Source organism: Neofelis nebulosa, chromosome 11 (assembly GCF_028018385.1).
Source record: "Neofelis nebulosa isolate mNeoNeb1 chromosome 11, mNeoNeb1.pri, whole genome shotgun sequence".
NCBI lineage: Eukaryota > Metazoa > Chordata > Mammalia > Carnivora > Felidae > Neofelis > Neofelis nebulosa.
In genome coordinates this window covers 48,432,774-48,454,378 of record NC_080792.1, presented here as the reverse complement: position 1 = coordinate 48,454,378, position 21,605 = coordinate 48,432,774, and the positions used below count along the sequence as shown (strand labels likewise).

The 21,605-nt window shown below is 42.2% G+C and overlaps 1 protein-coding gene across 8 annotated transcripts in view; it reads right to left on the bottom strand.

Annotated features, from left to right (window-relative positions):
• The window catches only part of ANKRD29 (ankyrin repeat domain 29), a 52,175-nt gene that overhangs the window by 19,082 nt on the left and 11,488 nt on the right, over window positions 1-21,605 (bottom strand). For 7 of the 8 annotated variants that reach the window (XM_058692502.1, XM_058692507.1, XM_058692503.1 and 4 more), the window contains 5 exons: window positions 20,775-20,885; window positions 13,302-13,400; window positions 8,586-8,684; window positions 5,723-5,821; window positions 1,823-1,921 (listed from right to left, as the gene is read on the bottom strand). In XM_058692502.1, coding sequence (XP_058548485.1) covers window positions 1,823-1,921; window positions 5,723-5,821; window positions 8,586-8,684; window positions 13,302-13,400; window positions 20,775-20,885 — 507 coding nt within the window. Of the gene's footprint in view, window positions 1-1,822; window positions 1,922-5,722; window positions 5,822-8,585; window positions 8,685-13,301; window positions 13,401-20,621; window positions 20,886-21,605 lie in introns of all 8 variants that reach the window. The other variant, XM_058692504.1, reaches the window with a different exon arrangement.

The window sequence follows — 21,605 nt, the reverse complement described above, 5'->3', positions numbered from 1 at the left end:
AATTCCCAAAAGTCACCTCTGGCAGGTATGGAAGTGCAACTTTTTTTAAAAGCTTCCTTTCCCAAGAGTATTCCTGGGGTCCTCTAAATCTAAGAATATCTTTAAAATTCTAAAAACGTAATCTCACATTCATAGTATCTTGTGTATGCTGAGTGCTTAAGAAATACTGATTGAATATTGAATAAAACAGCTACCAAAAAGGGGGAGCTTGAAGATTGTCTGGATCATCCTGCCCAGCCTCCTAATTTTCCGATGGAGGTAGACAAGTCCACAGAGATTGATTCACTTGTTCAAAACCACACAGCTAGTTATTGGCAGAGCTGGATCTAGAACTCGGGATTCTCGACCTGAAATCCACTTTGCCCAAAGGCCCTTTCACTTCTTGGCTTCCCATGTACTTGCACTTAAAAAAAAATTTCTTTTAATGTTTATTTATTTTTGAGAGAGACAGAGCATGAGCAGAGGAGGAAAGAGAGAGGGGGAGACACAGAATCTAAAGCAGGCTCCAGGCTCTGAGCTGTCAGCACACAGCCCGACACAGGGCTCAAACCCATGAATCAAGAGATCATGACCTGAGCTGAGGTCAGGCACTTAACTGACTGAGCCACCCAGGCACCCCTGCGCTTGCACTTTTAAAGACTGAAGAAGCCTGGGGCCAAGAGCTCAGATCAACCTTCCCTGGGTGAACAAATGGGCATTCTCACATCATGTTACATTACAGTGGGAATCTCCCTGGGGGCCATTTACTGGTAAGAAATCAGCTTGACAATGAGAAAGAATGAAATACGGCTTTTTGTAGCAACATGGATGGAACTGGAGAGTGTTATGCTAAGTGAAATAAGTCATACAGAGAAAAGACAGATACCATATGTTTTCACTCTTATGTGGATCCTGAGAAACTTAACAGAAGACCATGGGGGAGGGGAAGGAAAAAAAAAAGGTTAGAGAGGGAGGGAGGGAGCCAAAACATCAGAGACTCTTAAAAACTGAGAACAAACTGAGGGTTGATGAGGAGTGGGAGGGAGGGGAAAGTGGGTGATGGGCATCGAGGAGGGCACCTGTTGGGATGAGCACTGGGTGTTGTATGGAAATTTGACAATAAATTTCATATTTAAAAAAAAAAGAAAACTATCTTTAAAGTAGTGTTACTTTAACCTTAAATGTTTTGTTAAAAATAAACTAGTGCAGAAATCATTCCTATATAAGAGAAGCTAATTAGAATGCCTTAGATTTGAATGGTTCTTTATCTTTTATAAAGTATGACCTGTATTACCTTGTGGTTCTTTTCCTTTAAGTATCCACCGATTGATTTGCCAGACATTAGCTTGCTCTTGGTAAATTAAGTCTCTATTAGTGTTATAATTGTGAGAGATGAAGGCATGGAACCCATTAATGCTTCTCAGTGGGCTAATGGGCTCCTCTTTGGGTTTGGTGGAAGCAGAAGCGGGGGTAAGAGATAAGGGGGACTGGGCAGGGGCAAGGCTACCTGACTCACCTCTATTTACCTACGTCCCAGGCTAGCCCACCCCACTCTCATTACCTCAGTGCAGCCACAATTTATTTGAACATGAGGTGGCCAAGTATGCACTTGACCTCAGATACCAAACACCCATGTTTCAAAAATAGTAAATGGTGAAGTCAGCCTGATTTCACAGGCTTTCAGGTGAGCCCAAAGCAAAGAACAGGAGAAACCCCAATCAAAGACTGACTTCATCACAGAGGCAAAAGGGTTTAAAGATGCTCAGAGCTGACTGGTTATCTTAGGTGCTGCCCCAGGACAACAGGCCCTGCCTGCCCACCGTTCTGCGCATGCAGACATTACCTGCCTTGGCTGGTTGACTTTTGCTCCTGAAGACAACAGTAATCGAATAACATCCAAGTAACCACCCTGGGCAGCTAGGAAGAGTGCAGTGGCTCCATCCTGAGAGATGTCAAAATGGAAGTGTTAAAATCACCTTTCACGTTTATTTTAAAATATAATCAATTAAAAATACATCCGTTTAATACAACTTTCCATTTCTGTCCCCCACTTTGTTTTCATATTCATGGTTAGTGTTTTATTCTTTGAAGAATAGTTCTAAAATATCACAGTAAGTCAGGTTGAAAGGTAAAGTTTCAAACAGTCTTATAAGGATAACTTAAAATATACATAATGATCGTTCACTCTACAAAACCTTGATCACGGAGCTTACGATCTACCCACTTGCTGGTACCATCCAGCTTATCCAAACAGCCAGTCATCATTTTTCTCTTGTCTGCACAGACTTCTCATTAGCTGCCTTCTGTTTTTGTTGTGTGACCTCAGGGTTTATCCCCTTTTTAATTAGTTTAAAAAATACCTACGTTTAATATAATTTTCCATTTCAATTCTTTTGTCAAGTAAGAGCTAAGTGTTAGTTTAAAAACAAACAAAAAAGAAAGTCTATTAATAAACAACAACAAAGTCCTTCAAACCTATTTGGTATATTTTTATGCATCAGAAGTGTCCTTTTTTTTTTTAATGTTTATTTATTTTTGAGAGAGAGAGAAACAGAGTGTGAGCAGGGGAAGGGCAGAGAGAGAGGGAGACACAGAATCTGAAGCAGGCTCCAGGCTCCAAGCTGTCAGCACAGAGCCCGATGCATGGCTCGAACCCACAAACTGTGAGATCATGACCTGAGCTGAAGTCGGACACTCAACTGATTGAGCCACCCAGACGCCCCAAAGGGTCCTTTTAATTAGATCTTTCCTACCCCTTTCTCTTTCTTGTCCCCTTATCCATATCCACCCCCTCACCCAACATGCAGTTTCTCTAAGCTTTGAAACAAAAGATGCTTTCAGGAAAACTGCCCTCATAAGAATTATCCATGAACTTGCTCCCTGACAGCCCAATAGACACCAACAACACCTGCAAACAACTAAGCAATCCTGCACAAAAGCCCAAAGCAAGTGCTTGCTCCCAATTTTCTTTAGTGGTTTTGTTTGTTTGTTTTAATTTTTTTAAGTTTATTTACTTTTGAGAGAGGCAGAGTGCAAGCGGGGGAGGGGCAGAGAGAGAGGGGGACACAGAATCCAAAGCAGGCTCCAGGTTCTGAGCTGTCAGCACAGAGCCAGACGTGGGACCTGAATTCATGAGCTGTGAGATCATGACCTGAGCTGAAGTCAGACACTTAACCAACTGAGCCACCCAAGGTGCCCTATTTGTTTGCGTTTTAACTGAGCGTCTATGTCCTCTGCGCATTTCTTCTTTCTTAAAGACATTCATTGGTGATGTCAGCAAACACAGAAGTCAGTGCAGAGCATCCATCCTCCCCAGAATCTCACTTCACACGGCGTTCACAGAACATGGTGAGCTTCATTATTTTTAGACTGCAGTGGAAAACCTGAGCACATCCTAGTGGAAAACACCTAGCTAACCCAGTTAATTACCACTCCTCCCATCAGGAATGTTAACCACAAGTTAAGATACAAAGCACCTCTCTCTGCAAGTCCGTCCAGGTGGAGGGTGCTGGTGGGTGTCCACTGAGCTGCCAGACTCCTTTTAAGGCAATCATTAAAAAATTACTCGGCCTATACAGATTTTTATGCAGATGTTTGGTATGAGGATAAAATGTTCAGCGGCTCCTTACTGTGTGTGTTGCCACAGAAAATCCACCATGCTCTTAGCAGCTATTAGTTCTTGGAAATTTTCTAAAATGGATATCCAAACATTGCATTTTTACTGTGTATTCCAAATTTCTGTCCCTAGAAGCTTTCAGGAGTCATTGACTGGGATTCTTAGCGGTCCAGCTGTTTTTGGCAGAAACATTTACATTTGGACTGTTTGGGTAAGGGTAAAAGGAAGTTTCAGTGCATGAAATTTCTTGAGTCACTTTATAACAGGAATTTACTACAGGAATGGGCTCTCCCCAAACTCTACGTTTTTAAGATTATGTGCCACTCTGGTGACCCCTTTGGAAGAATGTTATCTAACAGTACAAATATGCCAGTCAATTCAGATTGCTGACTATTAGTGGTAATGTTATGAATACCTCAACTCACTTTCCTTTTCCAAAGACTTGGGCTCTTCCTGTTCAGCGCCCCCCACACATATACTCAAACATGCTCTCAGATATACTTCATTATATACAACCAAAGGAATAGCCAAAGCTGTAGACCTGTGTTTCTTCGACTCGGGCACACATCAGAACCACCTGCTTCTCAGTTAGGTCCTTGGAGATTCCGGCTTAGTTGGTCTGGAGCGGGCCTAGAAGTATTCTTTCAAAGCTCCCTACATGATTCTAATGACAGCCAGAGATGAGAATCACTCAGACCAGTGTCAAGTGATTCAATCCTTCAGATGGGAAAACTGCAGGTTCAAAGGGTGTTATAGATTTTGAACTGCAAAGGGTAATGCTAGTGGCTATTGCTTCAAAGAGGTCTGTGACTTGTCATTTAATCATGTAAACTCAGGAAAGCGTGTTCACATGGAAAAGGCCACACCTACACATCTCATTCCACGGCTACGAAAGTATAGTGCCATAGGGCTAAATGGCTCATGGTAAGATAGCCTAAAATGTAATTCCTAGATAATTGGAAGTAGGAATTCTTCCACTCCTCACCATGAGATTCTATCAAGTCACTTCATCTCTCTCTCTCCCTCTCTCCCTCTCTCTCTCTCACAGAAAATCCACCATGCTCTTAGCAGCTATATACATATATATATATATATATATATATATATATATATATATATATACACATACACACACACACATACACACATATATTTTGTCCAAAAGCAGAATAACATTCACCATAAATCCTGTGGAATTACAGTGACAATTAAAAGAGCCTTTGGGTAATGTGCTAATTGCCAATTCGCTGCAAACAGACCCACACTAGCAGTAGCTGCCTTTCAAAGGTCAACGGTGTGCATGCACTTCACAGGTTTTCAACTACCCATGCTCACTCGCCTTCCAAATAATTTGATTTCTCCTTTATTTGTGCTTTCCTCCTAGATAACTCTACAACAGGAGCATTATTTTGGTTTTCAGCAAGTCCAATGCTGGCCTTGTTATGTTATGAATAAGCAAGTGTCATATGATTTTTGAAGATCCTAATTGCATAAGTTATATGAAATATCTCATATGTAAAAGAGATTTAAAAGGGTATAACCAAGATGGGTAAACAAGATTATGTTTCTACACAGAAAAAGCTCATCTGGTTAACTGTACATTTTTTCCTTTGATGTTTCAGATTAAAGTCCTACTGTTCATTAAAAAAAAAATTTTTTTTTTTTTTTTTTTTTTAAATTTTTTTTTTCAACGTTTTTTATTTATTTTTGGGACAGAGAGAGACAAAGCATGAACGGGGCAGGGGCAGAGAGAGAGGGAGACACAGAATCGGAAACAGGCTCCAGGCTCCGAGCCATCAGCCCAGAGCCTGACGCGGGGCTCGAACTCACGGACCGCGAGATCGTGACCTGGCTGAAGTCGGACACTTAACCGACTGCGCCACCCAGGCGCCCCAATTTTTTTTTTTTAAGTAGGCTCCATGCCTAGGGTGAGCCCATCACGGGGCTTGAGCTCATGACCCTGAGATCAAGACCTGAGCTGTGATCAAGAGTCGGACACCCAACCAACTGAGCCCCCAAAATATTTTTGAAGTTGGCATTTCTAGTATCCAAATTTTGACTGCAGTAGTACGTGTGATGAGAGGGTGGGCAAGGGTCCACCCAGTGTCCCGCTGAAAATGCACTCACGTAAAGTTGGTCGTGGATATTGGCTCCGTGCTTCAGCAGGGTCTCAACCACCTGCATGTGCCCATACTGACTGGCGGCCAACAGGGCAGTGCCCCCATCCTGCAAGGTGTAAACACACTAGAATCAGTGCAGGCACCTATTTACCAAGCAGGTACTCCTGACATGGTGGGAGCTTTGGAAAAGACATTTCCTGTAGATAACAACGAAGTCACTTTTCCTCTTTTAGCTCTTTTTCTTTCTAATCATGACCGGGTTCATCCTAAAGACATCATTAGGTTGTACACGTGGATGACTTGAGATACATTACAGTTATCGGACTATGTTATTATGAGTGTTCCCGGGTCAAATGCAGAAGAATCTATTTGCATCTCAATAAAGGAAACAAAGAACAGAAAGTCTGTACCAATCAGTTCTGTCTTGGAATTTCCTGAACAGTCTCCTGTGGCTTCTGGCTAGAGAGCTGCTTGACAAATGTTGACTTCTCCCTGTGGTTCCCCCCAGCTGTGGGCCTCTGAGATTAAGGTGATTTATGGAGTAAACTTCTGGGGCCATTGCCTTCAAGGGACAAGGTCAGCATCCATTAAGAGTGGATAACTATAGCATATCCCACGTGCTTCTCACCATCCTACTTAGCATTTCTTTTGAACATGTGCCAGCTTGTCTAGATCTCTTTTAAAATGTCGGCCCTAGAATGAATCAGAGCACCAAAAAAGTAGATGCGGTCTGATGTGGAATGGGACATTCCTTTGTTCCATCCTCTCCACTTTTATCTCTACAGCCTAAATTACAATTAGCTTTTATGCCAACCGCATCGCGCTACTGACTCATTGAGTTTGTGGTCAACTGAAACCTTTAATGGTTTTCCTCAGGTGCTACAGCTAAGGCATTATCTTCTCCTATCTCCACTTGATGCGCTGTGTGCTCACTTCGGCAGCACATATACAATTGGTGAGCTGTTTGCTTGGCTCTGTGAATTAGTAGGTGGACATCTGAGCTAACTATAAACAATGCAAGAACATGTCACCTGGTTCTGAAATACAAATCATAACTAAAGATAGTGTGGTTTCTAAATTTGGGCATAGAGTGTTTATCCAAAATGCCTGCCCTCACACTTCCACCCTCACAGGGTCTGATTCGGTAGGTCTGGGTGAGGCCCAGAAATAGGCTTTCTGACCAGTCACATGAGGGCACTGTGATGTGCAAGTGGCAGGTGGGCCTCACGTAGAGAAACACTGTTGTAGGAGCTCCATTGTTCACAGGCTGTGGGGGGTGGGGCAGGGCCCTCGAGCTGTGATTTGAAGGGTGGAGAATGGAGGTAGGAGACTGGAGGGTTGAGGCTGGTGGTGGGGGTGGCTGTGGGTGGAACGGGTGGGCAACAAGAACTTGCTTACTAGCAGCAATGAGCACCAACATTTCCAACTTCTGTTCTGTTAATTTTCTCTTTGCCTCATGAGGTAAGAGAAGAGCTAAAATAGGGTGATTATTATAGAAGAGCTGGTACCTTTTATTTTTAAAGACACATTTTGGGGGATACAGATTCAATAATGATGAGAACAACTGTGGAAACAAAGGCAGTTCTGATGACAGGATCATATGAAAACTCAAAGCCTCTGGACATTCTCTTCTTCCCATGGAAATTCTCGGATACCTACAGCTGACCTAATGGAAACATTTGGAATTGTGCTCTGGGCCCCGTGTTCCGTGGATTTCTGGGACAGCACAAACTGGCTCACAGACAAAGGCTTCAAGCCAGCATTAACTTGTTAACCAAGAAAACTGAAGCAGCCATATGGTTGTGCATGATCGTTCTGACTTCAAAGTTCAAAGAGTTGAGACTTCCATTTGTAGGACTTCACTTTCTATTCTTAGTTGTCTGACTTTTATAATGAAAAATAAAAAGATAATTAATATAAAAATATATGCAACACATATTTTGGGTTATTGTATATTATATTCAGCATGTTTGGAGGCATGTGCACAGTGCAATAGCAGGTTTCAGAACAGACTGAGCCTATTTGAAATTCACATCCAACAGAAATTCACAGCATCTTAGCAGAAAAAAAAGAACTCACTGGAAACTCCCCTGATACCAAAATATCACCTACAATGGATTAAGTAAGCCTAAAAGATACCAAGTAAGGCACATTTCCAGGAATTTTTTGGTTATGATTAGGCTGGAAATAAGTTGACAATTACAAAAATGTTAAAGCAGTTCAATTCTCCTACTATAAACCATTATCTTGTAAAATCATATTGTGAACACGAAATTGATCTTTCAGCAACCTCGGTTTTCTCATTCATGTGTCAAACATGAGGAATCAATGACTTCTTTAAAGGAAGAACCACATTTCGTTGCCTGACTTTATCAACTGTAATCATGTATTATATATTTCAATGAGGACATCTCAGAAAGTAAACTGCTTGTCAAATCACCCTTCTTAGAAATCTCTCAGATTCACTAACATTGGCTTAATACTTCAACACTCCTAGCATAGCACTGGGATTAACCTTGAAGTGAAGAAAAGCACATGAAAACAGGGAAAGTTATGAAGCCCCTGCTGTTATCCACTCTGCTAACAAAATTTAGTGTCCCAAAGTAGAAAGCTACCAGTGCAAGACAGAATGTAAATAACTCCCCATAAAATTCTCCAGTTGTGAGCCCAGAGTGAAAATGTCATATTTTATATTGAATCCCTAGGACTACCTTTGAACCATGACAAGTAACTTTGTGGAACCCAACCTTCTTGGGCTTGAAAATCTTGTAAAAAGGGAAGCACAAATTCATACTATGGATGAAGAGAAACAAATATTCATGACTACTGAAATTCTTCAACAGGGTATGAAATCAAGAAAGTTCTCTTACTTTGGTCCTACATTCAGTAGATGCTCCAAATTCAAAGAGAAATCTCACGACATCATTATGTCCTTGCTGGGCAGCAAAGAACAGGGCAGTTGTACCTGACTGGGAGAGAGCAAGAGGCTGGTTTTAAGATATTTAGTTACATCACACGTGACTTACACATTTGCAAACAAGACAACACTATACCCTTGTATATAAGCCTTCTAGCCTAGGAGGTGGCTACATTTGGACTGATTATATTCCTTGTTCAGAGAAGTGAGAACACGAAAGGAGAATGTATTGTTGGTGCAATGGGATGAATGGTGGACCCAAAAGATATGTCCCTATCCTAATTTCTGGAACTTGTGACTATTACCTTATGTGGCATGAGATGTGATTAACTTAAGGATTTTTGAGAGGAGGCACTTATCCTGGCTTAGCCTGGTGGGCCCCAAATCCAGTGACAACTGTCTTAAAACAGTGAGGCAAAGACACATTTGACACAGAGGAGAGGAAGAGGCAATATGGCCCCAGAGGCAGAGATGTGGCCCTAAGTCAAGGAATGCCTGCTGCTACGAGAGGCTGGAAGAGGTAAAGAATGGGTTCTCCCTGCGGCCTCCAGAGGGGGTGTGGTTCTGCAGACACACCTTGAATTTTCTGTCCTCCAGAATCCTAAAAGTAGAAATTCTGTTATTTTAAGCCACCTAATTGGTGGTAATTTGTTACAGCAGCCTCAAGGAACTAACATGCTTGGTAACATGGGCATTCATTCACACAGGGAGGAATTCTGGAAGAGTTCCGGCTACAAAGTAAAGCACCCCAGACTAGAAAGCTACCAGTGCAGGAAAGAATCTAATTAATTCACTCAAATGGGCTCAAAATATTCCTTAAAATAGGACATAGGAACAAGAAACAGCCTGATTCCAAATCTTCAACCGATCAGTGATACCCTGAGACACACATTTTAGCATCCTCTCCTCCCATCCATTTTTACAAGCCTACTCAAAGACTGGTAGCCAAATCATTGTGTAACATGAGCAAATTCATCATACCACTCTGTGGCGAATACATAGTTTTCATATAAAGACACTCTTCACCCCAGCGCTTGGAGCATGGATGAAGCGAACACTACACTCTCCCAGGCACAGTGAAGAGAAAATCCTCCCTCCATGACTTACCTGGAAGTGTTAAAGTGGTAGGTTCTTACCCAAGCGGGAGAAGCCAGGAGAACTGTGGCCTAAGGACCACTGATCACTCTGAAGCTTGTTTCTTAAGTGTGTGTGTATGCGTGTATGTTTGTATGCATGTGGGCATGTGCGCGTGTGTGACAGGGATCAATGAGCCCAGCCACTGTGGCAGAACACAAGTGAGTAACTTCACAGTCATGACCATCTACCTTGGGGCTATGCACCCAACCAGACACTGCCCCGGGGAGGCACAGGTAATGTGATCTTTCCCAGAGCCCTTCAGCCTGCAAGGCAGGAGTGATTTTCTCCTTGGCTCCCATAGAAACAAGTGGAAGCATCCTCTCACTGCTTTCCTAAAGTGGACGACACTGGATTCCAGAAACCTTAAGATACAATCGGGTCTGGATGAAGAAACTTGGCTAGAAAAGGAAAACTCTCATCTTCTCAACAGATACTAAATTTTAGAAACTACCAGGGAGGGACACCTTGGTGGCTCAGTTCGTTGAGTGTCTGACTCTTGATTTCAGCTCAGGTCATGATCCCGAGGTTGTGGGTTTGAGCTCGGCTGCTGAGTGTGGAGCCTGTTTGGGATTCTCTTTCTCTCTCCCTCTGCCCCTCTCCCCTGAGTGTTCTCTCTCTCCCTCTCTCTCTCTCTTAGAAAGAAAGAAAGAAAGAAAGAAAGAAAGAAAGAAAGAAAGAAAGAAAGAAAGAAAGAAAGAAAAGAAACTACCAGGGATAATTTCTAGAAATTGTTTCTTCACTTTCTTCACTAAGAAAAAAGATTTGTTTTTCACTGTTTTTTTTTTTAAATATATATTAATTAAAAAAATCCTATTTCAGCACTTAGAATCAATTTTGGAACATACAGTTACTGTCAATCATTGTGCACATGAATGGAGCATCTGTAGAGAATAGAAGCCAGACTTCATGACAACTATACATGTAACTCTTATGCTTGAGAGCTTTAGCCAATATTGCTGGTTCTCTAGAGCAATGGTCTCTCAGGATCATTAGCTTCTGGTTCTTGCAAGCTCTGTGCGTCTAGATAAACTTAGAAAACAATGGCAGGTACTTTTTCAGGAAACAAATATTTTGATATGGATTAAATGGAAAAGATGAATTAAGAATGAACCAAGGTTGGGGCCCCTAAGTGGCTCAGTCAGTTAAGTGTCCAACTTCGGCTCAGGTCATAATCTCACAGTTCATGAGTTCAAGCCCCACGTCGGGCTCTGTGCTAACAGCTCAGAGCCTGGAGCCTGTTTCAGATTTTGTGTCTCCCTCTCTCTCTGCCCCTTCCCTGCTCATGCTCTCTCTCTCTCTTTCAAGAATAAATAAGCATTAAACAAAAAAATGTAAAGAATGAATCAAGGTAGAAGCCTGTTACATGAGTGAGTTCCACAGCACTCTCAGCTTGCAAAACAGATGAGGTGATGTTGGGACCTCTCTTTAGCAGTTCTACCACCAGAGACTAGCATGGCTGCAGGAAATTCAAGGGACCACTGGGAACTCATATAGCATAATCATTTGAACTACAAGGTTACCTCTAAATTGGACACACTTTGGTAAGTCCTTGAGGGCCATTTTGTTCAATGCACAATAGTTTTCATTCCCAAGAATATTAGTTGGGCAACTGGAACCAAACAAATCGACATAAAACCACAAAAACCATACATTGGCTGGAAATCAAACAAATGTTTCTCTTCTCTCAGCTTTTCACAGTTGTTCTGAAGATATTTTTGTACATGTTGAACTTGCCCTTCAGGATAGAGTTTTTTGAGTAAGCAGATCTGAATCATATTGTTGTTATTAGAGAAGATCTGTCTTTTCTTTAAAGTTATAATAAACCAAGGCTGTAAAGCATAAAGGAAAAACAAAAGATTATGGTAATTTCAAACTATAATTCTAAATGGGCCCAAACACTTTCCTCCCAGAAGGAAATTAGCTGCTGACATGAAAAGTGGCCTAAAACATGTGGAAATTGCTCAGAAGAATCTGTCTGTGAGAAGATGGATTGGACTTGATATAGTTTCCCTGAGTGGCTCCTCTTGAGGAGCTTGCTGGTCCAGGGCTATGGAGAACCAGACTCCAGATTTTACCCATCAAGTGCCCATCTTCCATGGTCCACAGCCAAGGTGACACCCAAAGGGGAGAGGGGATGGACTTTAGACGACCCATGTACTATCCAGCCCTCACACCTGGGGTGTCTTCATTTATTCCACTCAGGTGTAGCAGTCCAGCCTAGAAGATGGGGCATACTGACTGATGAAAGTTTGGTTGATGAATCATCCTTTCTGAAAGAACTGTAGGGCAGGCCCTCGAATAAGACTAGGTCAAGGAAAATCAAATGCTCCAGTTTGGTTTGGAGCTTGCTTCAGGAAGCCATCTTGTGTCTGACTCAGTGTGGACTGAGAGGTCAGATTCGCTTCAGGGATGACCCGTGGCTGTGTCTCCATAAAGGTTAATTTACAAGGCCCTAGATTAAATCTGCTCGGAAATAAATGGATCCCCCTAAGACCTGAATCCCAAAGTGTGTTAAAATGCCCAGCCTCCCACTGCTCTTCTGCACTGGAACAAGAATGGATCCTCTAGCTAGACTGAACTCCCAAGATGGCCTTTGAATGAAGTGTGGGAACAGGCTCACATTTTAGTCCAATGTTCACCACATGGCTTTTTTTGGGGGACAGCTTATTTAAAATGTGACTAGTCGGAGAAGCCCTTTGAAATAATGGTTGGTTGAGGCAGTCTAGCAAGTGAGCCTCATTAAGAACAGGTTGGTGGGGTGCTTGGAGGGGCTCAGTGGATCGAGTGAGTTTGAGCCCCAAATTGGGCTTGCTGCTGTCAGTGCAGAGCCCGCTTTGGATCTTCTGTCCCCACCCTCTCTCTGTACCTTCCCTGCATGCATTTTCTCTAAGATAAATAAATATTAAAAAAAAAAAAAAAAGAACAGGCTCGTGACCAATCCTTTGAAAAATGCAATGATCTCTATGAAAATCCTATAACTGGGGCACCTGGGTGGCTCAGCTGGTTAAGTGTCTGACTCTTGGTTTCAGCTCAGGTCATGATCTCATGGTTCGTGAGTTCGAGCCTGGGATTCTGTCTGTCTGTCTGTCTCTCTCTCTTTCTGCCCCTACCCTGTTTGCACATGCAAGCATGTATGCGTGCGCACTCTCTCTCTCAAAATAAAGAAATAAATTTTTTTTTTAAAGAAAATCCTGTAACTTGTAAAGCACCTCATCCCAAGGGAAGAAGGAAGAACTGATTTAAGCTTGGGAGGAAATGTCTGAGTGTTTAAGGAATGTGGTTAGAGGTCTTGTTACCTCAGACTACAACACATGCTTGAGAACATTCATTCAACTGAAGTACAACCAATGGTCTATTCCTGGGCCTTAATTTAGGCACAATAAAGCCTGCAATCTGGGCTTTGATGTCATGTTGGAAAAAAGCAATGATTATTCTTATCTTCCTTGCCAATTCACTACTATGAAAATTTTGAGTCATTCTTATTCAAGTGTCACATGAGTCATCTCTTATTCAAGTGTAAAACCTGACCTACCTCTCTCTGGAGATTGATGTCTGCTCCTTGCAGAACCAGTTCCCTCACACAGTCTATGTGGCCTGCATAGGAGGCCACCATGAGGAGCGTGGTGCCATGCTAGACAGAGGACAGACAGATGAACGGTTAGGCCATCATATGTCACACAGGGTCCGGGAGAAGAGGCTGCAGAGAAGGCAGATCCACTCGGGACGTGTCCAAGTGCAAAATTTCACAGTAATAAAAGCATCTCATGCAGACTAGACGGGAAAAAGCAAAGCGACGCATTGCTGAGGGTGGAATTTTCGATTTAAAAATTCACTTAATTCCATTACCTTCAGAAGTGCAGTCCAACTGAACCATAATTACTGCATTTCAAGGCAGTAGGGATGTAATGGTCTCATTTTATAATTTCTATTAAATGATTCCTGAGCCAAAAGACTATTAATGTAAAAGATGGGTTAAGTGGTACCACTTGGTTTTCTGAGTTTAGATGTCTTTATCTCAAAACTGATTCAGGTAAAGATAAAAGGCACCTCAGGGAAATGGGAGACCACAGCAATCAGTCAGGAGGAGCCCTGGGGTTCAAGTCTGCCTCTGTCCTCAACCAACAGTGTAACCTGGGGGCAAGTTGCTTATAATTCTTGGGGCTTGTAGTTGAATTTACAGTCATTTTGGAGGGTTTGGAATGGTGATCTTAATCACCACCTCTGCATCTGCAGCAACCTGCCTTTTGGGGGTAGACAAGAGAGAGACAGATGGTTCTGCACAGAAGGAAGGCTTGCTAGGTATAGGTGATAAGTGACTCTTATAAGCCTCATTTTCATTTCATCAGTAGGATTTTGTAGGAAGGCAGTAGAATTGAATGGTCACTGACACTATGACCTTGGGCTACTTATGGAACCTTTCCAAGGCTCATCCTCCTCATCTGTAAAATAGGGAATAACAAAAGCCTCTTCTGGGTGACATTAAATGGGTAAATGAGATAATGCAGGCAACATGCTCAGCACTTCTCCAGGAACAAAGGAGCTGGAAGGAACCATTTCTTTCCCCTTCCTTCCAGCAAAAACACAACACAACCACTTGCAGGAACCAGTGCAGCACCCACATTCACTACCTAACTTGCTAACATCACAGCCGCTCCTCCCCACCCCCAACCTCCGTGCATGTTGTGGATCTACCCACTCTAATATGCTCTTGGCCAGAGTCTATTCAAACCAGGGCCACAAGCCTGGTAGTGTGCAAGCAGCCCCAACAAGAGCCAGCACCATTCCAAAGTGACTCCTGACCTGGGGAGAGGGAAGGATAACTGCACACAGCAGTCATACTACAACCCCAGCAGTGGACTGGGGGCAGACAGCTGGCCTGATTGCAGGCCCCGCCTACCAACAAAAGATTCTCTGGGCAACATGGGAAAGGACACTGCAGTTTGGTGCTGCTGCATCTCTGGCAAACACCTAGTATGACTAAACTCAAGCCCATGATAGCCCCAGACTGGCCCACTAACACTATAGGGACCAAAAACTGCCTAAAACAGGCAAAGAGAGCCACTGCAGATACCTGAACTGTGGAAAAAGTGGCTCAACCACAACAGCTGGGCACAAAACACACATAGGAGACACCTCTGAAGCACCAGGTTCTGGTGAACAGGGGACACTGCACTGCAGGGCACTACAGGACCTCTTCTTCTTTTCATAAGGCCACTACTTTCAAGAGCAGGAGATGTAGCTAACTTTCCTAACATAGAGAAACATACACAGAGAGTTAGACAAAATAAATGAGACAGAGGAATATGTTCCAAATGAAAGAACAGGACAAAATCACAGTAAGAGAGCTAAGCAAAATGGAGATAAATAATATGCGTGATAGGGGTGCCTGGGTGGCTCAGTCAGTTAAGTGTCCAACTTTGGCTCAGGTCATGATCTTGTGGTTTGTGAGTTTGAGCCCCATGTCAGGATCTGTGCTAACAGCTGAGAACCTGGATCCTGCTTTGGATTCTGTGTTTCCTTCTCTCCCTACCCCTCCTTCCCCCTCTCTCAAAGATAAATAAACATTAAAATTTTTTAAAAAATAATATGTTTGACAGAGTATTTAAAGTAATGGTCATACTCATAATACTCATACTCATAAACATACTCACTGGAATTGAGAAAAGAGAGAAGGACATCAGTGAGACCCTTGACAAAAAGATAACAAAGAATCAATCAGGGATGAAGAATACAGTAAGTGAATTTAAAAATACGTTAGATTGAATAAAGAGCAGACTAAAAGAAGCAGAAGAATGAATCAGTGACCTGGAGGACAGATTAATGGAAAGGAATCAGGCTGAGCAAGTGAGAGAAAAAAATATGCAAAATGAGAATAGATGTAGGGAACTCAGAAACTCCATCAAGTATAACATTTGCATTATAGGGATCCCAGAAGGAGAAGAGAGAGAAAATTTATTTGAAGAAATAAAAGCTGATAACTTCCCAAATCTTGGGAAGGAAACAGAAATCCAGATCCAGGAGGCACAGAGATCCCTCAACAAAACCAACCCAAGGAGGTCCACACCAAGACACATAGTAATTAAAATGGCAAAAAGTAGTGATAAAGAGATAATTTTAAAAGCCACAAGAGGAAAGAAGAAAGTTAAGTACAAGAGAAGTTCCGTAAGGCTATCAGCAGATTTTTCATTAGAAATTTTGCAGGCCAGAAGGGAGTGTCAGGATATATTCAAAGCGCTGAAAGGGAAAAATCTGAAGTCAAGAATACTCTACCCAGCAAGGTTATCATTCAGAATAGAAGGAGAGATAGAGTTTTCCAGACAAACAAAAGTTAAAGGAATTCATGACCACTAAACCAGTCTTACTAAACCAAAATTCATGACCACTAAACCTAAATGTTAAAGGGGACTCTTTGAGTGGAAAGGAAAGATCATAACTAAGAGTAAGAAAAGTAGGAAGCACAAAAGCAGCAAAAATAAGTATACTTGTAAAAACTAGTCAAGAGACTCACAAAATAAAAGGATGTAAAGTATGACATCATATACGTAAAATGTGGTGGGGGGAGAGAAGAGCAAAGAATGACCATTAAGTGGCCATCAACATAGACCACTATATCCAGAAGATGTTATATGCAAACCTAACGGTAACCACAAATCAAAACCCATCTATTAAAGTCTATTTTGTCAGACAGAAATATTGCTGCCCTGGCTTTCTTTCATATCCATTTGCATTATAAATGTGTCTCCATCCCTTCACTTTCAATTGGCAGATGTCTTTTGGTCTGAAATGAGTCTCTTACAGGCAGCATATAGATGGATCTTCCAACAGATATGCAAAAAACAAAGAGAAAGGAATCCAAGAATATCAGTTAAAAAAGCCAACTCACCATGAGAGAAGAGGGCAAGGGAAGAATGGAACAGAGAACTACAAAACAACCATAAAACAAGAAACAAAATGGCAACAAATACGTACCTATCAATAATTACTTTGAATGTAAATGGACTAAATGCTCCAATTAAAAGACATAGAATGATGGAATGCATAAAAAAAACCAAGATCTATCTATATGCTGCCTAAAAGAGACTCATTTCAGACCAAAAAACACCTGCAGAATGAAAGTGAAGGGATGGAGACACATTTATAATGCAAACAGATATGAAAGAAAGCCAGGGTAGCAATACTTAAATCTGACAAAATAGACTTTAAAACAAACTGTAACGAGGGATGAAGAAGGACAGTATATAATCATTAAGGAGACAATCCAACAAGAAGATAGAACAATCGTAAATATTTATGCACTGAACATGAGAACACCCAAATACATAAAACAGTTAATAACAAACATAAAGGAACTAATTGATAATAATACAGTAAGTGTAAGGGGCTTTAACACTCCACTCAAATCAATGGGCAGATTATCTGAACAGAAAATCTACAAGGAAACAGTAGCTTTGAATACACATTGGACCAGCTAGGTTTTTTTGGGTTTTTTTGTTTGTTTGGTTGTTTGGTTGGTTTGGTTTGGTTTTGGTTCAGTTTTTTTGGACCAACTAGGTTTAACAGATATATTTTGAACATTCAATCCTAAAACAGCAGAATGCACATTCTTTTCAAGTGCACATGTAATTCTCCAGAAAAGATCATATATTACACTATGAAACAAGTATCAACAAATTCAGAAAGATTGAAGCCATACTATGCATCTTTTCTGACTACAATGCTATGAAACTAGACATCAACCATACGAAAAAAAATTGGAAAGAGCAAAAATACATGGAAGTTAATAACATGCTATTAAATAATGAATGGATCGATGAAGAAATCAAAGAAATACAAAAAATACACGGAGACAACTGAAAATGAAAACACAAAGGTCCAAAATCTTTGGGATGCAGCCAAAGTAGTTCCAAGAGGGAAGTTTATGGCAGTACAGGCCTACCTTAAGAAGCAAGAAAAATCTCAAATAAGCAACCTAACATTACACTTAAAGGAACTGAAAAAAGAACAAACAAAACCCAAAACCAGAAGGAAGGAAATAATAAAGATTAGAGAAGAAATAAATGATACAGAAACTAAAAAACAAAACAAAACAAAACCAAAAAAAACCCCACAATAGAACAAATCAATGAAACCAGTAGCTGATTCTTTGAAAAGATCAACAAAATTGATAAACTTTTAGCAACAGTAATCAAAAAGAAAAGAGAGAGAATTCAAATAAACAAAATCAGAAATGAAAGGGGAGAAATAACAACCAACACCACTGAAATACAAAGGATTATATGAGAATATGTAAAAAATTATATGCCAAAAAAATGGACAACCTAGAAGAACTGGAAAAACTCCTAGAAACATATAACTGACCAAAACTGAATCAGGAAGAAATAACAAATTTGAACAGACCAATTACTGGCAATGAAGTTAAATCGGTAATCAAAAAACTCCCAACAAACAATAGTCTGGGACCAGATGGCTTCACAGGTGAATTCTACTAAACATTTCAGGAAGAGTTGATATCTATTATTCTAAAATTATTCCAAAAATATAAGAGGAAGGAAAACCTTCAAATTCATTCTATGAAGTAGTATCCCTTGATTAAGCTACAAAAAAGTCTTTCCTTTATAGTAAACACTTGCTAGTTTGACAGATGACTAATTCTCTAAAGATTAAGGTTACTTTATTTCATTGGCTGATGTTAAAATGTATCTTTTAAAACTAGCTGATTTTGAATAGAGGGAGGGTATGGGGGGATATAAACGTGGTGAAGACTCCAACAAACAGGACATTGAAACACCTTCATTCATACATCTGAAAAGGCTGGAGGAAGCTGCCACTGCACATCTCTGTGGTAGATGTGCATCAGAAAGATGAAGGAAGCAAAAAATGTAAACATCATGTGAGGACAGCATTACTCGAGAAATGAAGGTGAATGTAATTCAAAGCTTTGCCATGTGGTGGGTGGCCTAGCGATAATGTATTCATTCTTTAAATGTTGTCTGTTGGACGTTTGAACATGGTCGTGAACTTGTGGTTGGGAGCGGTTCCCAGAAGAGCCCCAGGGCCTCCTCTTGCATTCCATCAGCTCTCCTAGGAGTCCCAGGTGAACCAGAGGCTGGGCAGGACTAGAGTAGAGGTCATTCAGCACCACAGGCATCCTGGGACCCAGACTCCACATTCAGGTGGTACCTGAAGGAGGTAGAAACTCTCCCCGTGAAATGTGAAGGGAAACCAACACCTACACTGTTCCCAAACCTCTCCCTGTCTCCATCACCGCCAATCTTAGAGACTCCTTCAAAATCAATGTCTGAAATTACCATCATTTAGGCTCTCTCCTTTGGGTTAAGGAATCTTTTCTCCAGAAAGCTGTTAACAAAATGAGTTTTTATGCTAAACGAGGAGGAGTAAATATTGGTATCTGGCCTAGTAGTAAAATCTCTGTTTGAAAAAGCTACTTGTCACCCAGCAGACAGAGACAGAGGTTGAGCTCTGAGGGGGGAAGGAAGTGGCAGGACAGGCGGCATTGAGGAGGAAAGGGCACAGGGAAGGCTGAGTGTGGGGTACTGTCTGGGGGGCAGGGTGTGCGTGGTGCTGTGAGGAGGCTCCTAGGACACTGGATATAAGGAAAAAGTCATAGGAGTGGCTGAAAACAGGTGACTTCAAGACAAAGAGGAAAAGCAGTCATCAACATGGTCAGTGGGTGAGGCCACGATGAAAACCTGCTCCAGTTTGGTCCAGGGGGCACTGCTACCCATTAAGACCCAAGTAAGACTGGGATGGCCAGTTCGCAGATGCCTGAGTCCATACCAGTCTGGGTCCTGGCAAGGAACAGATGGCACATTCGCACTGGGATAGTTGGAGGAAATTTTAATAATTGATAACGCTGTGCCCTGGGTACAGGGACACTCCAAGAACAATGTTGCACTAGGAGCTAGCAGCAGTGGGGCTCCCCTGCCAGCCCGGGGCCTGAAGGCACAGGGCTGGGGTGGGGAGGGTGGAAACTCCTAGGACACAGAATGAGAGCACTGCTGCCAGACAGAACAGGGGACACTGGGTTCCCCAGCGTCCCTGTCCTCCCACTCTCTGATTCCTACCAGTGCTCCCATTGGCCAAACCCAAGCGGAGGCCAGAGGGAAGCAAGTCCACTAGGCCGTACATTTCAGTCTCTGGGACACAGCAAGCTGGAGAAGGGTCTGAGTGGATCTGGCGGTGCCAACCCCAGATGACTGCACACCGATGCCCCCAGTGCGCAGAGTGCAACAAGCTTTGCTATCTCACTCAGGCTGGTGGCTGATCTTACTTAGCAAATTTGTGCAGTAAAAGCTGGAAATGGCACATCCAGCTTTTGGGAAAACAATAGGGCTCATTTGAAAACATTTTTATTCCTAACATTAAAATATTTCTCCTGCTTCTCTCTTTCTCTCTCATTTGAGGTCTTCCTGCTCCCCAGAGATGCAGAGTCCTGCTGAATACAGAGAAATCACTGCCTCTGTCTGGAGAGGGAGGGCTCCCTAAGTGATGCCTGCCGGTGGGCAGTAGTATCGATTTTTAGACCCCCTCCTTGCCAGTGAGTGTACTGATGTTTGCAAAGATAACGAAAGGTAAGAAGCTGGGCGGAGGTTTCCATCTTCAGTTCTCTTACCCTCGTAGAAAAGCCCACCTTCCACATCCATGGCGGCCCTCTTCTGCTCTGAATTATCTCCACTTTCCATGAAAGGAGTTGGTTTGAATTCTCGGACTAAAAACCCTTTCCTTCTTAGAATTTGCCAATTCTGATTCCCAGTGAGGTGCCACTTCCCCTATTGTGGCCGCCTCTGGTTTTGTGCACATAATGGTTTGCCCAGGATGTTTTTACACTCACCAGGGTACCTTGGACTTTTACAAGGGATAAAGCAGGCAAACATGAAAATGTAGATAAGCATCGCAAAGGGAAATGTATTCATGAGCTGTTCTCGTGCCAGCAGGGGAAACGGCGTGTCCTTGGCATGCATATACCAAATGAATCCATCCGTACACTGTCCCTGCAGTCCACATCCACCCGACCGCTGTTCAACAACAGCCTGAGCAGAGCCAGGTTTCCTCTCCTTGCTGCCCAGAATGCGGCGTTGGCAAGTGGAGTTTCCTTCTGCAGAAGCAAAATGAAACAGGATCTTAGGATCAACATCAGTTAATACGACTGCTTCTACGCAAATATATACCATTCAAAAGGCAGAATTTCCAGATGTGTTGTAGTATCTGAAAGACCACTCCTCCAACAATAGATGACAGTAATATACTTGGCTATGGAACACATTCTGTTTCATACCAGATATCGGAGCCACAGTGCTCTTATGAAGAGCAATGTTGTTGATAATACAGCACTATTAATACTCCCACCAATGTCCTCACTTTCCTGCCTCTGTGTCTTTGTTCACAGTTTCCTTTTTTGCGTGAAATGAGTTCTCCCCCATCCTTCAAGGCCAAAGCCCTGCTTAAATCCAATTTCCTCCTTGAAATATTCCCAAACCCCCGTTCACCTCTAAGCAGAGAGAAATCTCTCTCAAACCTGACCTCCCCAACCCACATCTTTTCTGTGCTCTCAACTTTCTGCCTGATTCCAACTGTCTGGGCAAATGTTTCACCTTCCCTCCACGTAATTTTCTTTGCTTCAGCTAGAACTTGCCAGGGGATTCACTTAAGAATAAAGAACTCTGGGCAGGAAATGCTGTTACGTGTCCTCGTATGGGTCCTTCTTTCCACTGCTGTGTGATTTTAAAGTTGCAAAGATAATACTGGAACCAGCCTATGGAAGGAATAGAGCTGGCAAACAGTTCTTGAAAAATCAGCCTGGCAGAGTTGACTGCAG